The following is a 21,388-nucleotide window of genomic DNA, read 5'->3' on the forward strand; positions in this document are numbered from 1 at the left end:
TCCATCCACGCCTCCCCCCCACCCCCCGGGAAGGAAGGAAGGAAGAAAACAGAGAATTTGAACTAAACTGAAATGGTACTTTCCCATAATCCATTCCCTGAGAAATCTGTGGGCAAATCTCATTGATGCCTATGTATTTTTACTAGATTGCAATTTACAAACTAACATCCACCAGTGAATATAATACCATCATCTTGGGCTATTTTACCCATCTGAACACCACCATAAAAGATGAACTAATGAAAACCAATTTTGTAATCCTAATTTCCCCATCTTAAAATTCCTACTACTGGGAATTCCAAGTGTGTGTATGTATGTGCACATGCAGTGGCGAAATGCTACCAACATAAAAAGCTTCCTGTCACAGTCTTGAATAACTTCAGATGTTAAGTTTTGTTTTATGCTGTATAAATACCTATGATCTTACCTTTGGTCTCTAGAGTCACTGGATCAGAATACTCTCCAGCTACAGCTTTGTTACAAGCTCGTACTCTGAAATTCATATACTTTGAATCAAACTTCAAGCCTGAAAAGATGAAATGGTTTTCAGATATGAAAAATAAAAAAGAGATCTACTCCAAAAGTATGAGTATGAACCTTCAAACAAACACTTTTCCTCTTTGGAACTACCTCTTTACTCTAGGACAGTGAATGTTTATGTTAAAACGTTAACACCTCTCAGATAAGAGGAATCATGATTTATCTAAACTTTCGTCAAAATAAATAAATTATATACAGTTTATCAATGTGGATTTTTTTTAAACCTAGTGATAAAAAGGTACCCTCAAGCCTTGTTAAAAGTAATGTTTTATTCAATGAGAAATGTTACAATTTAAAACAACATATTTCTGGAAAGAATAATTTTTATATTTATGAAACATTGTCTTTTAATGTGAAAAATGAATTTAAAGAGAAACTAAAGCACAGGAATTAATAGTCGACTCTGAAGTTAGTCAAGTCTAGATTAAAATCTCAATCCATGGCACGTCTGGCTGGCTCAGTTGGTAGAGCATGCAACTCCGGTTCTCAGAATTGTAAATCTGAGCCCCACAATGAATGCAGAGATTACTTTAAAAAAATAAAATAAAATCCTAAAAATTTCAGTCCAAAAATTACTAGCTACGGGTCTGCCAACAACTTGACAGAGGCAGTTTTTATAACTACAAAATAGAAATGATAAAACCAACCTCATAATTGTAAAGATTAAATGATATGTATTGTGTAATACACTTCAGCCCAATTCCTGACCAATAATAAGTGCTCAATAATGGTAATATTACTGCTCATGCATAACAAGTGTTGAAGAACTCTGCAAACATTTGGCCATTTCAAATACCCAAAATCCCTTATATGTGGAAATACCTTTTGTGTGTGTGTGTGTGTGTGTAAATACCTTTTTAAAGACTTAAAGGCTAACACAAATTTCTAATACCAAGTCACAGCTCTTCAGTAGTACTGTGAAGGTAATCATAAAGATATAAAGGCAATAGTATTGATGGTACCACTGAAATGTACAGTAGTATGTACAACTAGAAAATTGACAACTTTTTTGTTATAAAACCAAGGTTAAAATTAAATGTTATTCTGAAATATGGTTTCCAGAACACCCCTTCATGTTTGTTTTACATACATTGGTTTACCAGATTACAAATATCCAGATAATTAAAATGAAAGTTTCCCTGATATTTTAAGAGGAAATTACTTTTATAATGACTTATAGGGAAAGTAAGGTTGGTTAAAGAAACTTAATCTTTTAAAGTAACTCAAAATATTTTTCACAATTACATTTAGTTTCTGAGAATGAGATTCATGAAATGTAGTCCTTTTACCTGATAGCGTATACTCAGTTCCCTTAATATTATCAATTATTTCCCAGCATCGCTCATCCTTTACACGTGGAAGTCCATCAAAATTAGTTTTCCGATGTTCCAGTATAAAATGATCAATCTTATTATCTTCTTCTGGCATTCTCCAAGCTACAGTTACAGAATTGTCAGCCACCAAACACTCTACTGGATCTATCTCCGGAGCTTTAGGTACTGAGAAAAAAAAAGGTCCATTTCTCATTATAGAACTAATCCAATATTTATGTTGGTCATTCAAACTGCTTTTTTCATGTTGCTTTTGAATGGTGCAACTGAATGAGGCTAAGAGAAAGGCTAACATAATAAATGCAAAATAACTATTTTTTCAAAATTCCATTTAAAAATTAATGTTTCAAAAAAAATTAATGTTTCAAAGTTTTTTTATATACTCTAAGTTTATTAAAATCATAATTGGAAAAAAGCAATTCAAACATGCCAAAGATAAAGAATCAAGATTAGAGGCGCCTGGGTAGCTCAGTGGGTTAAAGCCTCTGCCTTCGGCTCAGGTCATGATTCCGAGGTCCTGGAATCGAGCCTCGCGTTGGGCTCTCCATTCAGCGGGGAGCCTGCTTTCTCCTCTGTCTGTCTCTGCCTACACCTCTCTGCCTACTTATGACCTCTGTCTGTCAAATAAATAAAATCTTTAAAAAAAAAAAAAGAACCAAGATTAACTTGTTATTCCTCAACAAATACTTTTTAATCTCCTACTTCAAACCACTGTAGTAGATTGATTAAATCACTAATGACAAAATAGAAAACTTTGAATCCAATGATTAAAGTAATTTAAGACATTTTCAATGTATTTTTAAAATTTTATTTATAAAAGAATTGTAACTTCTCATCACTAAACAAAAATGAGTTCTCCAGCCCCCCAAAAACACTTTAGGATTTTCAGATGTTTCTGCAAGGAGTTCCATGGTTCATTAAAATCAACCAAGGGTAAATGAGCCATAACTAACATGTATGAATAGTAATTAATTTCTCTTCCATAGAGGAGATTTTCCATAGCTCTTCAACATCAACAGATGTTCCATTTGCAAAACAAGAGACGTAATTGAAGAACATGGTCCTCCAGTGATATAGATGGGTCTAAAATGTGTGAAACTGCAGATACTGTATTTAAGCATTCTGTCACTAAAAAAAGAATTTTAAAAGACTTATTCCAACCATACGAAGCTGGTTCAACATTTTAAATCAATTAATGTATCAATCATATTAGAAGAAAAATCATATGATCTTATCAATAGAGAAAAAGTATTTGATAAAATTAACACCCTCTTATGACAAAAACTCTGCAAACTAGAATAGAGGAGAACTTTACTTGATAAAAAACATTTGCAAAAAACCTACAGTTAACATCATACTTAATGTTGAGAAACTAGATACTTTTCTTCTAAGACAAGTCCCTTTTCACCACTCCTATTCAACGCTGTACTGGAAGTCCTAACTAAATGCGGTAAGATGAGGGGCGCCTGGGTGGCTCAGTGGGTTAAATCCTCTGCCTTCGGCTCAGGTCATGATCCCAGGGTCCTGGGATCAAGCCCCACATCGGGCTCTCTGCTCCTCGGGGAGCCTGCTTCCTCCTCTTTCTCTCTGCCTGCCTCTCTGCCTACTTGAGATCTCTGTCTGTCAGGTAAATAAATAAAATATTTAAAAAAATGCGGTAAGATGAGAAAAGGAAGTAAAAAGTATACAGATCAGGAAGGAAGAAATAAAACTTTCTTTGTTCACTGAAGGCATAAATGTCAATGCAAAAAATCTAAAGAATAAAGAAAAAAAATTCCTGAAACTAACACACTATTATAGCAAGGCTGCAGGATACAAGGGAAGTACAGGTAGAGTACAGGGAATTTTAGAGCAGTGAAACTATTCTGTATGATAATGTCATGGCGGATATGTGACATTATACACTTGTCAAAACCCAAAGAACCATATAACACAAAAAATGAACCCTAATGTAAACTATGAACTAATAGTTAATAATAATAATAATGTATCAATATTGGTTCATCAGTTATAACAAAGGTACCACACTAATGCAAAATGTTAATGATAGGGTAAATTGTATTTGGGGGAAGAAGGGGATACATGATAAGTCTCTGTATAATCTACTCAATTTTCCATAAACCTAAACCTGTTCTAAAAAACAAAGTATTATTTTTTTAAGATTTATTTATTTTGAGAGAGAGAGAGAAAAAGAGTGTGTGTGTGTGTGTCTGTCTGTGAGTACACATGCACAAGCAGTGGGGAAGAGCAGAGAGAAAAGGAGAGAGAGAATCTCAAGCAGACTCCATGCCCAGTGCAGGCCCAATGCAGGGCTCGATCTCAGGACTCTGAAATCATGACCTGAACTGAAATCAAGAATCCAGGCACCGCACAAAGTATTAATTTTTAAAAACTATGACAACAAAGGAATTACATGCAAAAGTTAAAATACAATGTGGAACTTAACAAATAACAAAGTAAGCCAAATATTTTACATCTGACACAAAATAATCAAGACCAAGATGAGTCCTCAGGGTCCCTGGGTGGCTCAGTCAGTTAAGCATCTGACTCTTAACCTCAGCCCTGGTCTTCATCTCAGAGGCATGAGTTCAAGCCCCATAGCATAGCATCAGGCTCCACCAGGCTCTTAAAAAACAAAAACAAAAACCCAAGATAGAAAGAATTTGATGTAAATTTTACATCTTCAAGCCTAACTAGTAAGAAAAGGAGGAAGGGAGAAAAATGGGACAACTTCAGTCTCCAAAGTTCAACTCTTCTATGTGTGTAACTGTACAGTAAATATTTAGAATCTGATATACCTTATTAGGAAAACAAAAGACAACCAAGGAAGTATTTATCATTTGTCATTACTATTAATTACTTCATCTGTTTTGTAGGGTTCTTGTCTCTATAACACATAACAGATGCTAATCTCTATTCCTGAAACATAAGCAATACACACTATTCACTGCCAAGACAATAAACCACAGGCATTTATAAATTTAATATACTCTGTAATGCCTACATGTAAGGAAATGTAAAGGCCTATGACATGTAGCAATTTCATAATTTTGCTGAGTCAAAAACCTGTACTTAAAGTTTCAAGAGGCTGACAGAAAGCAAGAATCATTTAATTTGTAAGCAGGACAGGGGGTGTCTGGGTGGCTCAATGAGTTAAAGCCTCTGCCTTCCGCTAAGGTCATGATCTCAGGGTCCTGGGATGGAGGCCCTGCATCGGCCTTTCTGCTCAGCAGGGAGCCTGCTTCCTCCTCTCTCTGCCTGCCTCTGCCTACTTGTGATCTCTTTGTCAAATAAATAAATAAAATCTTAAAAAAAAAAAATTTGTAAGCAGGACCAACTAACACCCCACTATCTACATCTTAATTCAGCTGCCATTCCTTTAAGAATGTACTGGCAAGTAGATACTTCCTTGTGAATAATGGTCCCTACGAGAGCATAAATGGCTAAAAGTGGCGACTAAGGTAAAAATGGAAAAAAAAAAAAATCCAAGAAAGTGGTGATAGTTGGGAGGTGAGCTATAGAAGCTCAGAGAGAAGGATGTAAATTCTTAAGTTTCAATGTATAAAACATAGCTTAGAGTAGAAGAAGATGACTGTAGTTATTATCATCCATCATCACTTCCATTTTTCAGACTAAGTAAATCTACAACTCATGTTACTATACATAATACAGTATAGAGTTTATTTTTTGTGGTGTTTATGGAATGGATTCTTAAAGGATGAAGGTATTTGTTTTTCTAAGTTAATCTGACCCCATTTTATGGGAAATTCTTATGCGACAGCAGAATAAAAAATTAGTGACAAGAATTCATCTTTCATAAATTTTAACAACCTACTATATTTTTTCCCTTCAGATGAAACTCACCCACAGAAGGATTTTATTGTACCTCATTGCTTTAGGCTGTCTTAACAGATTGCCAAAAGAGGAAATCCTAAACTGTCCATGCAATCTACTTGACTATATAGTTAACATGACCTTGATCTCTTAAGCCATCACAGAAATCCCAGAGAAAGAAAATAATGGTGAGATTACTTTTTAGGTTTTTTTTAAATCAAAATAATACTACTCATGTGTACATTCACAATCCACCACACCTGACTCTCCTTCTGAATTTATAAGTAATGTGAATTACAATATAATAGTAATTCTGAAAGGTCAATTTACAGGTAGATATCCACTGACAAGTATACCTTCCTCCCCTGGTCTACACCTATGGTTCCTTCTCTCATCTTTTCCTTCTATAAACTCCTTTAGAACTTCTGACCTGTACCATAGAAGTTAATAATTCACTTACACTATGCTTATTAGTTCCATTATAGTCTCATGACTACTAACCTGTCTTTACAATCGTATTTTAAAGTCCCTGACCAAATATTCAGAGAATGGCTTTATTTGATCAACATTCTCTATTCAAAAACAGCTAGCCTCCAAAAATTAAAGCCAGTTCTAACTAGAATCTGTAACTAAAAAGCACCTGTAAATAAGTAAAAAGGCACCTATTCCCTCAAATCACTATGTCCAAACTGTTTTAGCGATCAACCTAACACCATTACTTCATGTTAGCTAAAAAGAGAATACGGACAAAAGGTACTTAGTTGGCTCTCTCACACATGTGGAAAATAATTTGGAACTCAATTTCAAACAGTTTTGGCTACTGGAATATCCTCATACTAATACGGTAATAAACCAATACTAACATATTATTACTAGAAATAAAAGTCTATCTGAGCCAAAAACTGTAACTAATGACAGCAGCTAATATGCACTAAGTGTTAAGTATGTTCCAGGTACTATTTTCAAGTGATTTAGAGGTTTCAATTCATTTAATCCTTATACAAACACTTGAAGAATAACATTACATTTTAAAGATGAAAAAAAGGAAACAAAGTTAAATAATTTGTTCAAGGTTCACAGCAAGTAAATGGCAGCCAGGATTCAAGTCCAAGTCCGGCCCCCAAACCCACTGTTAACCATCAGGATACACTGTTTCTCTCTGCCTTAAAACTAACAATAAAAGATATCCCTTGAGCTGGAGCAAATAATCCTAAAATTTGTATGGAATCAGAAGAGACCCCGAATTGCTAAGGAAATGTTGAAAAACAAAAACAAAACTGGGGGCATCACATTAACCGATTTCAAGCTTTACTACAAAGCTGTGATAACCAAGACAGCGTGGTACTGGCATAAAAACAGACACATAGACCAGTGGAACAGAGTAGAGAGCCCAGATATGGACCCTCAACTCCATGGTCAAATAATCTTCGACAAAACAGGAAAAAATATACAGTGGAAAAAAGACAGTCTCTTCAATAAATGGTGCTGGGAAAACTGGACAGCGATATGTAGAATGAAACGCGACCATTCTTTTACACCGTACACAAAGATCAACTCGAAATGGATAAAAGACCTCAACGTGAGACAGGAATCCATCAGAATCCTAGAGGAGAACATAGGCAGTAACCTCTTCGATATCAGCCACAGCAACTTCTTTCAAGATATGTCTCCAAAGGTCAAGGAAACAAAAGCGAAAATGAACTTTTGGGACTTCATCAAGATCAAAAGCTTCTGCACAGCAAAGGAAACAGTCAACAAAACAAAAAGGCAACCCACGGAATGGGAGAAGATATTTGCAAATGACAGTACAGACAAAAGGTTGATATCCAGGATCTATAAAGAACTTCTCAAACTCAACACACACAAAACAGATAATCATATCAAAATGATTATCAAATATGATTATCAAAATATCAAATATGAACAGACACTTCTCCAATGAAGACATACAAATGGCTATCAGACACATGAAAAAATGTTCATCATCACTAGCCATCAGGGAGATTCAAATTAAAACCACATTGAGATACCACCTGACACCAGTTAGAATGGCCAAAATTAGCAAGACAGGAAACAACGTGTGTTGGAGAGGATGTGGAGAAAGGGGAATCCTCTTACACTATTGGTGGGAATGCAAGTTGGTGCAACCACTTTGGAGAACAGTGTGGAGATTCCTCAAGAAATTAAAAATAGAGCTTCCCTATGACCCTGCAATTGCACTGCTGGGTATTTACCCCAAAGATACAGATGTAGTGAAAAGAAGGGCCATCTGTACCCCCAATGTTTACTGCAGCAATGGCCACAGTCACCAAACTGTGGAAAGAACCAAGATGCCCTTCAAAGGACGAATGGATATGGAAGATGTGGTCCATATACACGATGGAGTATTATGCCTCCATCAGAAAGGATGAATACCCAACTTTTGTAGCAACATGGACGGGACTGGAAGAGATTATGCTGAGCGAAATAAGTCAAGCAGAGAGAGTCAAGTATCATATGGTCTCACTTATTTGTGGAGCATAACAAATAACATGGAGGACATGGGGAGATGGAGAGGAGAAGGGAGTTGAGGGAAACTGGAAGGGGAGATGAACCATGAGAGACTATGGACTCTGAAAAACAACCAGAGGGTTTTGAAGGGGCGGGGGGGGGGGTGGGAGGTTGAGTAACCAGGTGGTGGATAATAGGGAGGGCACGTACTGCATGGAGCACTGGGTGTGGTGCAAAAACAATGAATACTGTTACGTGAAAATAAATAAATAGATAGATAGATAGATAGATAGATAGATAGATATCCCTTGAATGGGATTCTCAAAATAGAACTTTTACTACCAGTGAAATAATTCTCTAAAAATAAAGACTAGCAAATTTAATTATTCCTTAGCTGAATAAAGAAAAAAACCCCACACTATACTTAATATTTACATTTCAAAATTCATTTCAAAAAAACACTTTACATGTACTATGTGTACATACTTACCTGGCAAAAACTTCAAAGTTCGCAGCATCTGTCTTTCCTGAGAAAAATCCACCATTAAATGAGTCATGTTGTCACTGACCTTTGGTTTCAAAGAAAGGCGGAAGGCTGAAGCCATTGTTACTCTATGGTAAACACAAACATACTTTTAAAAATAAAAGAATGGGGAATATACTGTATTTAATTTACAAACAAAAAATAGGAATTATTTAATTTTAGTGATTTCAGAAACTATAACAAAGGTAACAAAGCTAAAAAGAAATTTGTTGAGTCTTTTGAAAATTAACTAAGAAAACTGCAAGATGTCTTCAAATTTAGACATTGAGTATAACTTTAAGAAACTTTCTTCCAGGTAGTTTTATAGAATTACACACAAAAATATCACAGGAAAAAATATCCCATATAAATCATCATTAACAGACCCAACAGGTATCTGAAGCTCTGTACACTCAATCTCACTGACTTCCTGATGCCAACCTCACTCCTTTTCATATGCCAAATAATGAACTGAATGTACATTCTCCTTAGTAGTCACAGCTACTCCGTGTGTTCTCAATTAAGAGTAAAATTAACTTGACCAAATATTGTACAGCCTGGTAGCTGCTAAAGATAGGGTATGGATGAGAAAGGAGAGAAGTGAAATCACAGTTTTAAATTCCATGCTACTAGGTGTCACCCTGATACATCGGAAGGATACAAGGAGAAACAGCCTTGGGAAACCATATGACATGGAAATAATAGTTCAACAACTACTTAATAGATGAATATGGTATAACAAACAACAAAAGGGAAAAAAAAGAAAGAAAGGAGCCATATCAGACCTCATTTTACCCAAAGTATGGGGGAACTGTTCTGTCAATGAAAACTGGAGATTAAAAGAAATTCTCATATTCTAATAATTTGTCATTTTATTTATCTCAAATTTGAATTTTTCATATTATAGTAAATTTCCACAAATATCACAAAGTAACTTCCCTTATTATCTTTGGTCAAAGAATGATACAGAAGTACTATTCATGGATGTTGTCCCGCTAGCACACAATTTGGGAGAAGTAGTAAATAGAGCTGAGGAACAAGGGGACTACCAGGCCTAGTCATTCAGACCTGCCAAATCTACCCAAGGATACGTGGTATCCAAGATATCAAACTTGTTGCTGTATTCAGTTATTTTGGGATAAAAAATGTCAAGCTGTTGTTATATTCAGTTATTTTATTTCACTTTAAAACTAGGAAAGTAATCACTTTATTAATAACAATGAGTCAAAAACAGCTTATCTACTTATCAAGAAGAATGTGCTATAGTGAAATACAACTTATGGGGAAGTGAACTCATTGAAAGTCAAGCATAATGCTGAATATTTCACACATATTACTTTAAGCTGTTGGTTCTCAATAATTAAATTTCAGATTATATCAGTAAGAAGTTAGGAACAAAGGCTAAGTCTTAATTACTTTCCTCTTTAAAGTCACAAGAACCTTTTGATTTAGGACTTCTGAAAGAGCTATGTTGAGAGAGGTACTAGTATATGACCACTGAATCAATGAATGGGTTTGAACCCACTTGGATGCTTCTAAACCTATTTAAATGTTTGTTGAGAACTGTTGAAAAAAATATCTCAAAGTTTTTCGTAGAATTTAAATCTGAAACTTTATCACAAAACTTGATTTTAATCACTGTGGCCTCAAAGAAAAATAATGTCCTCCAAAAGTTCATTAGAAAGATCTATCAAAAAAAAAAAAAACATTAAAAATTAAAAAAAAAAAAAAGTAATGAAAGATCTATCAAGGGACACCTGGGTGGCTCAGTTGGTTAAACAGCTGCCTTCAGCTCAGATCACGATCCCAGGGTCCTGGGATCAAGTCCCACATCTGGCTCCCTGCTCAGTGGGGAGTCTGCTTCTCCCTCTGCCCCTCCCCCTGCTTGTGTTTTTGCATGTGCTCTCTCTCTCTCAAATAAAATCTTTAAAAAAAAAAGTATATCAGAACCTTAAAAATAAAAATAATGACCTTTATTTTCTAGTCAATGAAAATTTCAGTCTCCAAAAATCAACTTAGATGTTCAACAATGCTATAATCTTTTAAAAGACTGGATTATTTATTTTTATTTTTAAAATCTTATTTATTTATTTGACAGAGAGAGACAGATCACAAATAGGCAGAGAGGCAGGCAGAGGAGGGTGAAGCAGGCTCCCCGCCAAGCAGAGAACCTGATGCGGGGCTCGAGCCCAGGACCCTGAGATGACATGACATGACCTGAGGTGAAGGCAGATGCTTATTAACCCACTGAGCCACCCAGGCACCCCTAAATTTTTTTTATTTTTAAACTGAGTACATTTAGATAATTGTGTCTGAAAGCCCAAATCAACCTAAAATCCACAGATAATTCTCTACCATTACAGGATCCATATGGTTAGGAATGTTTTAATTCACCTTGACTTTCTTGGTTTATTTCCTATAGTACAACTGAATACAAAGATCCTTTCCCCTTAGTTTCTTTTTTACAAAGAAAAAACTACAAAACATATGGATGAACACTTTCAGTTTCCTCAAAGTATCTAATTAACTTGACTCACCCTTTCATGACCCCTTTTTTCAAGAACTGTAAGTCCACAACAAACCTTAACTAATCATCTTCCAACATTACTAAAAAGCATCCATAAGTATATACCAGTGATTTATAAAGTTACAAGGATCTGCTATTATCTTTTCATTGCAGCTGCTTAGTTTTTCCTGTTACTCCTGATGTTTCTATTGCATAACTTCTACCACAACAAATGATAAATAGTCAATTCTCACAGATGCTTTCATTTTTACATATTTGATTCCCTGCTCAGGTATGCTACACATACTCTTCCTTAAAATTCCTCTTCTGCCATCAGTATAAGGTAATAATCCTTTCTTCCCCTAGTAAAAATTATTTTACTAAGACTATATATTTTTGTATCATAAATGGCAATGATGGAATTCTATAAGACTGCTTCCTGGGAGAGCACCTAATATTTATATCAGAGAAACCTGGACACTATGAAGTTAAAATCAAGCTTAAAAAAATTAAGCCAAGACCTAGAAGTGTTCTCAAGCAGTAAGTGAAAATTTCATGGGTAGCCAAAATGAATAATGTATAAGTTGCGGGGGTGGGGGGAGTTTGAGTTTGCCCTGACAGAGAAAAGGAACCTTTACTCCTGAGATCGCCTGGAAGCTGATGAAATCAAGCCAAGAAATGGGCTTAGAAGAGGCAAAGAAGTCAAATTTCACTAAAGCCTTGCGTTCGACCATGAAAATTCATCATTAAATTCTGACAAATCTGGATACAGAAAGATGTCATGGGTAAAGGACAGGATTCTTGGAAGTACAGAACCATATAGAGTCCCTGGAGAGTACAAGAGAAGATCTTGTGAGGGTTTTCGCAAAGTTCTTTTTTTTTTTTTATTTTATTTATTTATTTAACAGAGATCACAAGCAGGCAGAGAGGTAGGCAGAGAGAGAGAGAGGAGGAAGCAGGCTCCCCACAGAGCAGAGAGCCTGATGTGGGGCTCGATCCCAAGACCCTGAGATCATGACCTGAGCCGAAGGCAGAGGCTTTAACCCACTGAGCCATCCAGGAGCCCCTCGCAAATTCCTTGGATAGGCCAAAGCCTGATTAGGAAATGACTTCTAATCCAGAAAATCAGAGACCATAGCAAGACCTAGTGGAGTTAAGTGGCTAAAAAGAAGAATAATCTAGCCACAGTGAAAGATGGACTACATGTAGCAAATTTCAGCAGATACAACCCAATTATACCTTATCCAATAAACTGACCTACCTAGCATCCACTCCCCATACACAGCCAATACTTTTCACCTTCAAACTCTCATAATCACCTTTCTACATTCAGGATTGATAAGCTGATCCTGTCTTTAAACATTCCCTGATACAAAAAATATACTAAAACTATATAAAAATCAGTTTTTGTGCTAAGAGTGCTATGAGTGCCATGTGAATCTTGTCTCTAGTCAAATAACAAACCATCAGAAAAACAGAATTGAAGACTTCAGTCAAAATTAACAATTGACACATTGGTTTTCACAGAATCTATGATGAATAATTTTGTGAATTATCTGATGAAGAATAAGTAATTTAATCTAGGATTCAGAGTGGTGTTTTTAAGAGCTAGCTTTCAGAGAATCTCATAATCCTCGAAGAAAGAAACCGTAAATGATAATCTCACTATAGTCAATGCTCAGTGATTAGCCAGAAGATCAAAACCATCCCTTCTGTGGTAACTCAATCCAGAACTGCCAGCTGCTCTTTTAGCCCTTTGTGTCTTCATTACAGCAAGTACTAAATTATCTTTCTTAATCCTGGCCCTACCAATGAGAAAGACCTTTTAAGGTAGTCTTTCATCATTTTAATTTTCTCTTCCCACATTAATTAGATGGTAGTGGCATGAGAAACAGAAAGAGATGGCACCAGGAATAGGATGGAATGAGAATACAAAGGTGTTAAACAGGAGAGCAGTGAAATAGGAGAGCTTCAGCTCTTACGGACTATTAAAAATGCTGACTCCTCAGAAAGTAGGACATACTTATAAATTATGAGCAACAAAAAAACACATTCCAGGAATATATATTTTTTAATTATCCAAGATGGGTCTCCATCCATTCATAGCTAATTAGGAACTGTACTAAAACTAACTATATTATACCAGAAATGAAATTCTTTTGGAAGTATGTAATTGTCCACAACTATGTTTTTTAAAAAATCTTTCTTATACATTGTTTATTCCAGAAGATACGCAAGAGATTTTTTTTTTTACATGGCCATTAGAGGCATGTAAATGCCAACAAAAGTCTAATAAGAAACTGTTCTTGAATTTCATTTCTGACTTCAATATTGATATTTATATAAAAATATAGGTTTTATACCATACCTATCCTTGATCTGTCTGGCAGCCTTCGAGCAAATCAGGGAGAAGAGAAAGAAGGCAGTTAGTGCTTTTCATGCAAGTTTCAATGGCAGTGACATGCAAGAAAAGTTAGGATATAAACCCTGGAATAGATTAGTTCACAGTCACCAAAACATGAATTACAGGAAATTTGTACAGTTCACATCAGCTTGCATAATGTGATGTTAGATCTATAGTGTAAAAAAAAAAAAAAAAAAAAAAAAAAAAAAAAAAAATCCAGACCCCCATATAAATCACCTTAAAAGGAGGAAAACTAACACTTCAAACTAATTCCAGATGACTATACATGTTTTTCCTTACCTTAGGATTATCAAAATATACCTCCACTTCCAATTCAGTCTGACACTCCTCAACTAGAACAATCAATTTCCTTCAAGGGGCATACATTTCTACGCAATCTAATGCTTTTCTTATACATTTCAAATCTGCTCTCCAATTTTTCTTCAATTATCTCTTTCACCACTTCATCATGGTTGTTCCAAGTTTTCTCTGTATGCCTTCCCTGAGCAAAGGCTTTGCATTTTGAGAGCTTGCCTGCTAACACATAAAACTGGGCTGCAGTTCTTCAATCCTTTACCCCAAAAAGTAAAGTTATAATGACAAAAATTCAGACAAGGAGAAACCAGAGAAATACAACTGGCAATAAGGTCTTTCCCTGAGATGACTTCACAGAAGCAGTTAACTTAAACCTATTTGGCATGAAGTATCTTTCTTTTTTTTTCTTTTTTAGAATGCTAACACGAATTTAGGAAAGGGCACAGCTATCATTTGGTGCTGTACAGTATACAGAAAAGCAATGAAAAATACACACAAAACCCGTTGTCCCCTTCACATTTATATATAATATGTTCAACAAAAGTTTTTTTCCCCCCAAACTAACCACCATAATTAACAACACATCCAATGTAAACCATGGCTGTTTTGCTCTACACTCTATCCTAGGCCTAGCATAAAGTTTGGCACATGATAATATTATTAAATTTAATTGAACATTAATTTGATATAGCAATGTTTCTGTTGCCTCTCTTCTTTGATTCTAATATTGTTCTTCTTTGGTATTGGTCCTTTTTACAACCATCCTAAAATATCCTGAGCACCTTTCTACACTAAAAACCAGAACTGACATTTAGGAGATCAACATATGACACATTTCCAACATTACCATAATCAATTGTGAGGCCTGTATACTAATCATTCTCTTTCCTTTATTAAGAAATTTTAGTCCTTACTGTTTCTACAGATCCTTTCAAAGCTCCACATTCTATAATAGCAAACCCGATTTGGTGCCATTAATATGTGGCTTAAGTCATAACACTACTTTGGTACTAGGAATAAGAAATGTTAGCAAAGTCAATTATGCTCATTTTTTAAAATTACTGTCATTACAGCTAGAAATACCACCAAAGATTTTAATATAAACGTCTTCTGCTCTTGGTGTTTCTTTACATATGGAGAAATGCCACTAGCATTACTCCTTTAGCCTCTCTCTATTCCTTCATTCCTCCCTGTGAGGTGAAAGGACTTAATCAGTTATTTTCCCTCTTTCTGGCAGCTTGTCTACAGAAAACATACATACTCTGTTCTTTCCCTCCACGTAGGAAGTTTCACAGAAACAGGTTCTCACACACATACACAGAGCTGTACCCTTGTATTGACCATGCCTGAGTGGGCAAGTCTGACTAACTCTAGGATTCATATTAGAATGCTTGCCCATTGATATAAGCTAAATTCTCTGATATCATTTGATTGGTATTTGGCCTCTTATCAGCTTTACTGCTTTCTCTTATTTCGCATCTGGTTTAGAATTTGGTTAGAAGACTGTTATTTACCAATCACTCTCAAAGACCCCAACAATATGAGACCATAACTGTCTTTTTCTTAACAGAGATTTTCTTTCATCTTTCAAAAACATTATGCGGTATATTTGTTTAATTTCCTTACAACAATTTTTAAAAAGTAATCTCTACACCCAAAGTGGGCTCAAACTCATGACCCTGGGATTAAGAGTCACATGCTCCACTGACTGAACCAGCCAGGCACCCCCAATACCGTCTTTTAAACTGACTACAATGATTCAGTTTTGTGCCTAGTATTACTTAACTTAGAAGGTGCCATTTTTTAATGTGTCTGTGTACAAGTGTGCAGGTGTGCACATGCATGTAAAGCTTTCTTGTTATCATTTAATGTACTAGGCTGCTTGTGACAAACCAGAAAAGGAAAAGATGAAAAGCCAAATAATGTTGGAAAAACTGTTGTCTTGTGCATTTATGTATAAACATACCCAGGTGATCAAACTGAAGACTCAGAGGTTCCTCTTTCATTTAGGTTCGAATTTAACAGTATATACACTGTGTAAATGCAGAAGGGGTTGAAAAAGTTATTCTGTGAAACGATAAAAGGGTAGAAAGTCTCAAATTTTGAAGATACTTCTCTAAATGGGCCCAATTTTAAGAAATGTCCTAAATTGAAAAAGAGTTTTATTTTTTCTGGAATTTCTTCTCCCAAAGTAGAAATCTATCCAAAAGATACACATTACTGTATTGCTTGATTCCTCTAAGTTTCAATTTCAAGAGCGATGCATTTTGTCAATTAAACATCTCTGCTTACCAAGTACCAAATGATTCCAGAATTTATCACTGCTCTAATGTATTTATTTGCACCTATATAATTTCACTTAGTGAGTTATGAACATGCCTCAGTTGAATCTTTAGATTTTTGGGTAATGCTACTGCATATTATTTAAAAGCCTTCAAGAAGCTTAGCTATATAACCTTGCTCAGTAGCATTATTTTCTATTTCAATTTCAATCACTATTTCTATTTTAGTCTTCTACTGAAATCTCATTTGCCAACATTTCATTTCTCTTTATTCCTCTCAGAGATGGCTTCTTTCTCTCTCATTCCCTTCCTCCATCTCTCAATAAATGTTTTCAAAATAAATCTTACAATTTTTATCCTTTATCAGTTTTAGGAATCTGTCACTTCAGACCAAACTTCCTTAAAAAGACCCGTAATAAGAGTACAAGTAGGAGTGATCACAAATGGTTCTTCATAATTACCAATAAAGTATAAAGAAGTTAAACCAGATCTTCCCCCAATTTCTCTTGCTTTTAATATTCTGTAAATAGATATAGAAACTATTTTCTTCCATGAATTTAGCAAGCACTCTAAAAGATCTTATTGTTTCTATATTTCTTCTTGATACATCATTTTTCTCCTTTTATAGAAAAATGTTAGATGCAAAGTACCCTACGATAACTCTAATGTGGAGCAGCTAACTGAACAGTATTTTCTAAATAGTTAAAACAGGAAAAATAATAAAATAAAGACGTTTTAGATCTTGCTTATTGTACTCAATGAATCATTTACCCAAAAAAGAACAAAATTTGAGATTTCCAAATTTCTTCCCAATCAGCAAAAGTTCTAAAACGCCTCAGCAAAAAATAGAATAAGACCAAGGCTTAAGAGATTTGAGTTTCATACCACACTAATCAGCAAGTCACTTAACTCTTTTAGGATTTAGTTATCTCATCTACAAAGTAATGAGCACTAAAGTGTCTTCAAACTCTAAAAGTCCATCCTAAGCCATCTTATTTGCACACAGCAACTTTTAAAATTTATCCAAAATAAACTAAGCATTTTAACAACCTAATTCTCTGAAATATAGGCTGAAATGAAAAGGCCACAAGGGGAAAGTTAGTTCAAGTCAGAGCATTAATAAAAAGCAACAAAAATAATACCGTTAACCTTTGAACAACACAGGTTTAAACTGTGTGGGTCCACTTATATCCAGGATTTTTACAATACAGTGCTGTAAATGTATTTTCTTTTCCAATGATTTTCTTAGTAACATTTTCTTTTCTCTAGCTCTACTGTAAGAATGCAGCATATAATACATACAACACAAAATATGTGTTAACCGGCTATGTTATAAGCAAGTCTTCTCATCAACAGAAGGCTATGAGTAGTTATGTTTTGGGTGAGTCAAAGGTCATACATGGATTTTAAACTATGTGGGGGTCAGAGCTCATAATCCCCATGTTGTTTAAGGGCCAACTATATAGGTTTCTGAATAACAACAGAGAAAAATATACTCACATTGTCAAAATGATAAATCAAGCAAAAACTAGATTTCAAAATTGGCATTTGCCTGACAGGATTCATCTTTATTTTGACTTGCAGTTAAGCCCAATAGCGTTCCTACTAAAACTCTGAATGCCACATAGCACTGAGAAACTTTCAAGTCTTGTCTGTATGTTCACATTGTTTTATATTTCAGATTTTCCTACTAGATTTGGGACAGAAATTTTTATGTTTCCTTGAGACAAACTGAAAATGACTATGGGGCAAACATTCGATACTTTCCCATTATTTTTTTACAATACATAATTGAGACTCCTACCTTAACCCCAGATACCATATTAAGGAATGACTTGGGAAATGAAAGGGACTCAGTCAGAGAAAGTAAAAAAGAGTTTCAAAATGCTACTCTCCTTTTGGCAAAAATATCAGTTTTAAAAAAACAAAACAAAAACACTGCAAAGCAGTTGATTCCATATGTTAAAAATTTAATATATTCTATATACTTATCTGTTTATAAAAAGAACTACTTTCCAAAAATATCATTTTAGTCTTCATAAAGCTATAGTAAATAACTTGAAATAAACTTTGAATACAGCACTGCATACATCTGTTCTATGACTAAGCACATTTACATAATAGGAAACTATATTTCTGTAGACATAAACACCCACAAATAAAATAAAGGTGAAAAATTAGTCTGGGCTATTCTTAACACATATTTACATTTGTCTTTAAACTGCCTTCGTAACTGAAACATGCATGCTTTCAGTGAAGGTCCTCTCCTCTCTCATCATTCCTGACTTCAACCCACAGAAAGCACATCTGCCAGTACTTCCCTTGAAAACATAGTGAGCTTCCTCTACCCCTCTCATCTGCTCCTCCCACCGGTCGGGGGTGACACTGACTGGACAATATGCCAATGGCGAGTTACTGGGAGACTGAAGTGGAAAAATACAGAAAATCCATTCTCCCTTTTTATCTGTGATCAAGTGTAGAAGACACTGTTCCCCCTTTTACCCTACTCTGTATTTTTTACTCCACTAAAGGCTCCATGCACAGGTAACCATTTACTCCCTTCTAATCTGACAATTGGGTTATGTGTGGCATGATAGTGAGGAAGTAGATGCTTAGTGACCTGGAAACTGCTCCACAGACTCAGCTCTTTTTACAAGTAGAATTCAAGTTCTAAATTCAGGGGTGGGAGAATGGAAATATTAATTTTGTCAAAGGATCCAAGCAATGTTCTACAGGCCAGCTATTAATAGAGAAGCCAGGTTTGGCTACTTGTCCATCCAGAAATAAAGCAAATGATCCAAACTGCATTTGCTGGTGATCCTTCTTCATATATTTACTATCAACCAAACTTCTAATGATTAAAAAAAATAGTGATAATAAAACCAATCTGTAATACCAAATTTTTAAAAATCAGTGAAAGCACATTCCAAAATCCTTTCCCATTTGTGCCATTTTTACTCATTCATTTTCAGATTGTCTAATGCTAGTAAACAGCATAGCTTAATATTCAATTCTCATGCTGAGGTACTGCAATGTGATCATTCAAATATCAGTATTTAAAGTACTGTTTTTGAAGATAATGAAGTCTTAAAAAGACTCATGGACTGGATTTTAGCCTATGACTTTTTTGTGCCCATGAACTATTAATAATAATCTGATTTAATCACTTTAATATGGGATATTCATAAACAGTACACCTTAAAAGAATTGTTTTCCAAAAATCTAACAATATACTAGACGATTATTCTTCAAATTCCAATAATTAATCTTCAAAGTCATCTTCCCTATTCTGTCAGCTATTAGGTCTTTGAGGCAGGTCTATAGTCCATGCACCTGGCAAAGGGGAACCTGGTTTTTAACTTGGAATCAAACCATTCTTTGGATACAATCTGGATATACTAAGAAAATAATTTCAAACAACTCCTAGTTAAGCATTTCTCTTAAACAATAAACTCCAATTTCTAGGTAGGAGACACTGACAATTTATTTCACCACATTTCCAAATGGTTTAAGCTATTAAGAAGTACTTCAAAAGGCTAGAAAACCAAAAATATAAAATAAGCAACACAGAACACCAAGAAAATGTTTAAACCACAATGTAATTTATCAGAACCTTTCCAATTTACAACCAGCTGGGGAAAAGTTTTAACAAAGTTGGAAAGGACAAAGGAAAGAGAAAACAGTAGCCTTTGAGAGGAAGGGGAGAGGACTCCAAAAAGAGTGGAAAGGGAAACTTGGGAGAAACAAACTTGACCACAGTTTTTCTGAGCATCAATCCCTACTTAAATGCAACTGGGTTGAAGTTGTTTTCAAATACATGTGTCCAGGTTTTATGGTTTTCCTGTCTTCTTCTTCCTCACTTTCAGGCTCTCAGCTGTTAATTCTTGCTGCTATGATTATGCCTGTCATTAGCAGCTGGCCCACTCTACTTGAAGGGGACTCTGAACAACAAGGAAACTGAAGAGAAAACTAAAACTTTAGTAGCACTCTCTATATAATAGTCACTAGATTCTGAGGAACTGCCCATGAATTTTTATGACACTCATTTTGAAACAGATATTTTTTGCTTTCTGTATTTTTTTGGCTGTGTTCCAGATATCTGAGGTTATCCCAAAATGTCCTCTGAATAGGTGACATTATCTATATTCTAAAGTATTTAAAGTATGATACATTTTCCTCATAATTCCTTTATATAGCAAGTCCTACCAAATACAAAGATGACCTACTTGCAATCCACCTCTAAATTCAAAAATTAATTAGTTCGCAGATTTATAGCAAAAGAACTTTTGTTTTGATTCATTTCATTAAAAGGAAATCATTTTTAAAATTCATTTTCAGAATGCAGGGATGTAAGCCACCAAATGTTATCTTCTCAAGGAAGATTTTTCTATCTTCAAGTTCACAGAAAAATCATGAAATTAAAGTACTAGGTAGACACAAATGGATTATGAAGCCATCTTTCTAACACTAAAGAAGTTCACTGTGTAGTCCACAAAGACCAAGAACGTAGTATCAAACTCAAATACTTATCTTGCTAAGATTACTACAGTATGTATTTTCCTAATTATATAGCTCAAGTTGCCACTTTTCTCACACCATTTTTAAATATATTCTACATCAAAAAGAGATTTGATTTGATAATGTGGTAATCATTTAAAAATGACCCTAGTTAAAATAAAAATTAGAATCTAGAATTCAGAATCTCTTAAACACTAGGTTCTAGCTTAAAACATTAGCAGTCTTATTATTCTGTTTATACTTCATACCAAACATACCCTCCAAATAAGAACCTACATTTTCATATTTTGATAAAACATTCAAAAAATTACACCAAACAGTGGGATGTTTAATAAATTTAATAGCAAATATCACTAGGTTACAGTGCTCATATGCATCAAGTGATGTTTTCCCAATCAGCTCAAAGAAAGAAAGGAATACAAAACTAGATTTTTAAGAATGTTAATAGCAATATTAATCTTCTTTCCTTAGTCACGAAATATTTATAACAAAGGTATGACTCAAATAAAATACACAAGTACCCTTAAAATAAATAGCTAATAGGGATGCAATTGAAAAGGAAAATAAGTGGATCTATCCAAACAGAGCATTAAAGAGAAGTTAAATAATTTGTTCATTACTCTAAAGACACATCCAGGCGTCCAC

At 34.8% G+C, this 21,388-nt stretch overlaps 1 protein-coding gene across 4 annotated transcripts in view; it reads right to left on the bottom strand.

Moving 5' to 3' along the window:
- The window catches only part of FSD1L (fibronectin type III and SPRY domain containing 1 like), a 65,626-nt gene that overhangs the window by 22,120 nt on the left and 22,118 nt on the right, over positions 1 to 21,388 (bottom strand). For all 4 annotated transcript variants that reach the window (XM_046023522.1, XM_046023521.1, XM_046023520.1 and 1 more), the window contains exons 5-8: positions 13,593 to 13,615; positions 8,686 to 8,807; positions 1,830 to 2,039; positions 428 to 526 (exon numbers count right to left, since the gene is read on the bottom strand). In XM_046023522.1, the coding sequence (XP_045879478.1) occupies positions 428 to 526; positions 1,830 to 2,039; positions 8,686 to 8,807; positions 13,593 to 13,615 (454 nt within the window). The remainder of the gene's footprint in view (positions 1 to 427; positions 527 to 1,829; positions 2,040 to 8,685; positions 8,808 to 13,592; positions 13,616 to 21,388) is intronic.

Source organism: Meles meles, chromosome 11 (assembly GCF_922984935.1).
Source record: "Meles meles chromosome 11, mMelMel3.1 paternal haplotype, whole genome shotgun sequence".
NCBI lineage: Eukaryota > Metazoa > Chordata > Mammalia > Carnivora > Mustelidae > Meles > Meles meles.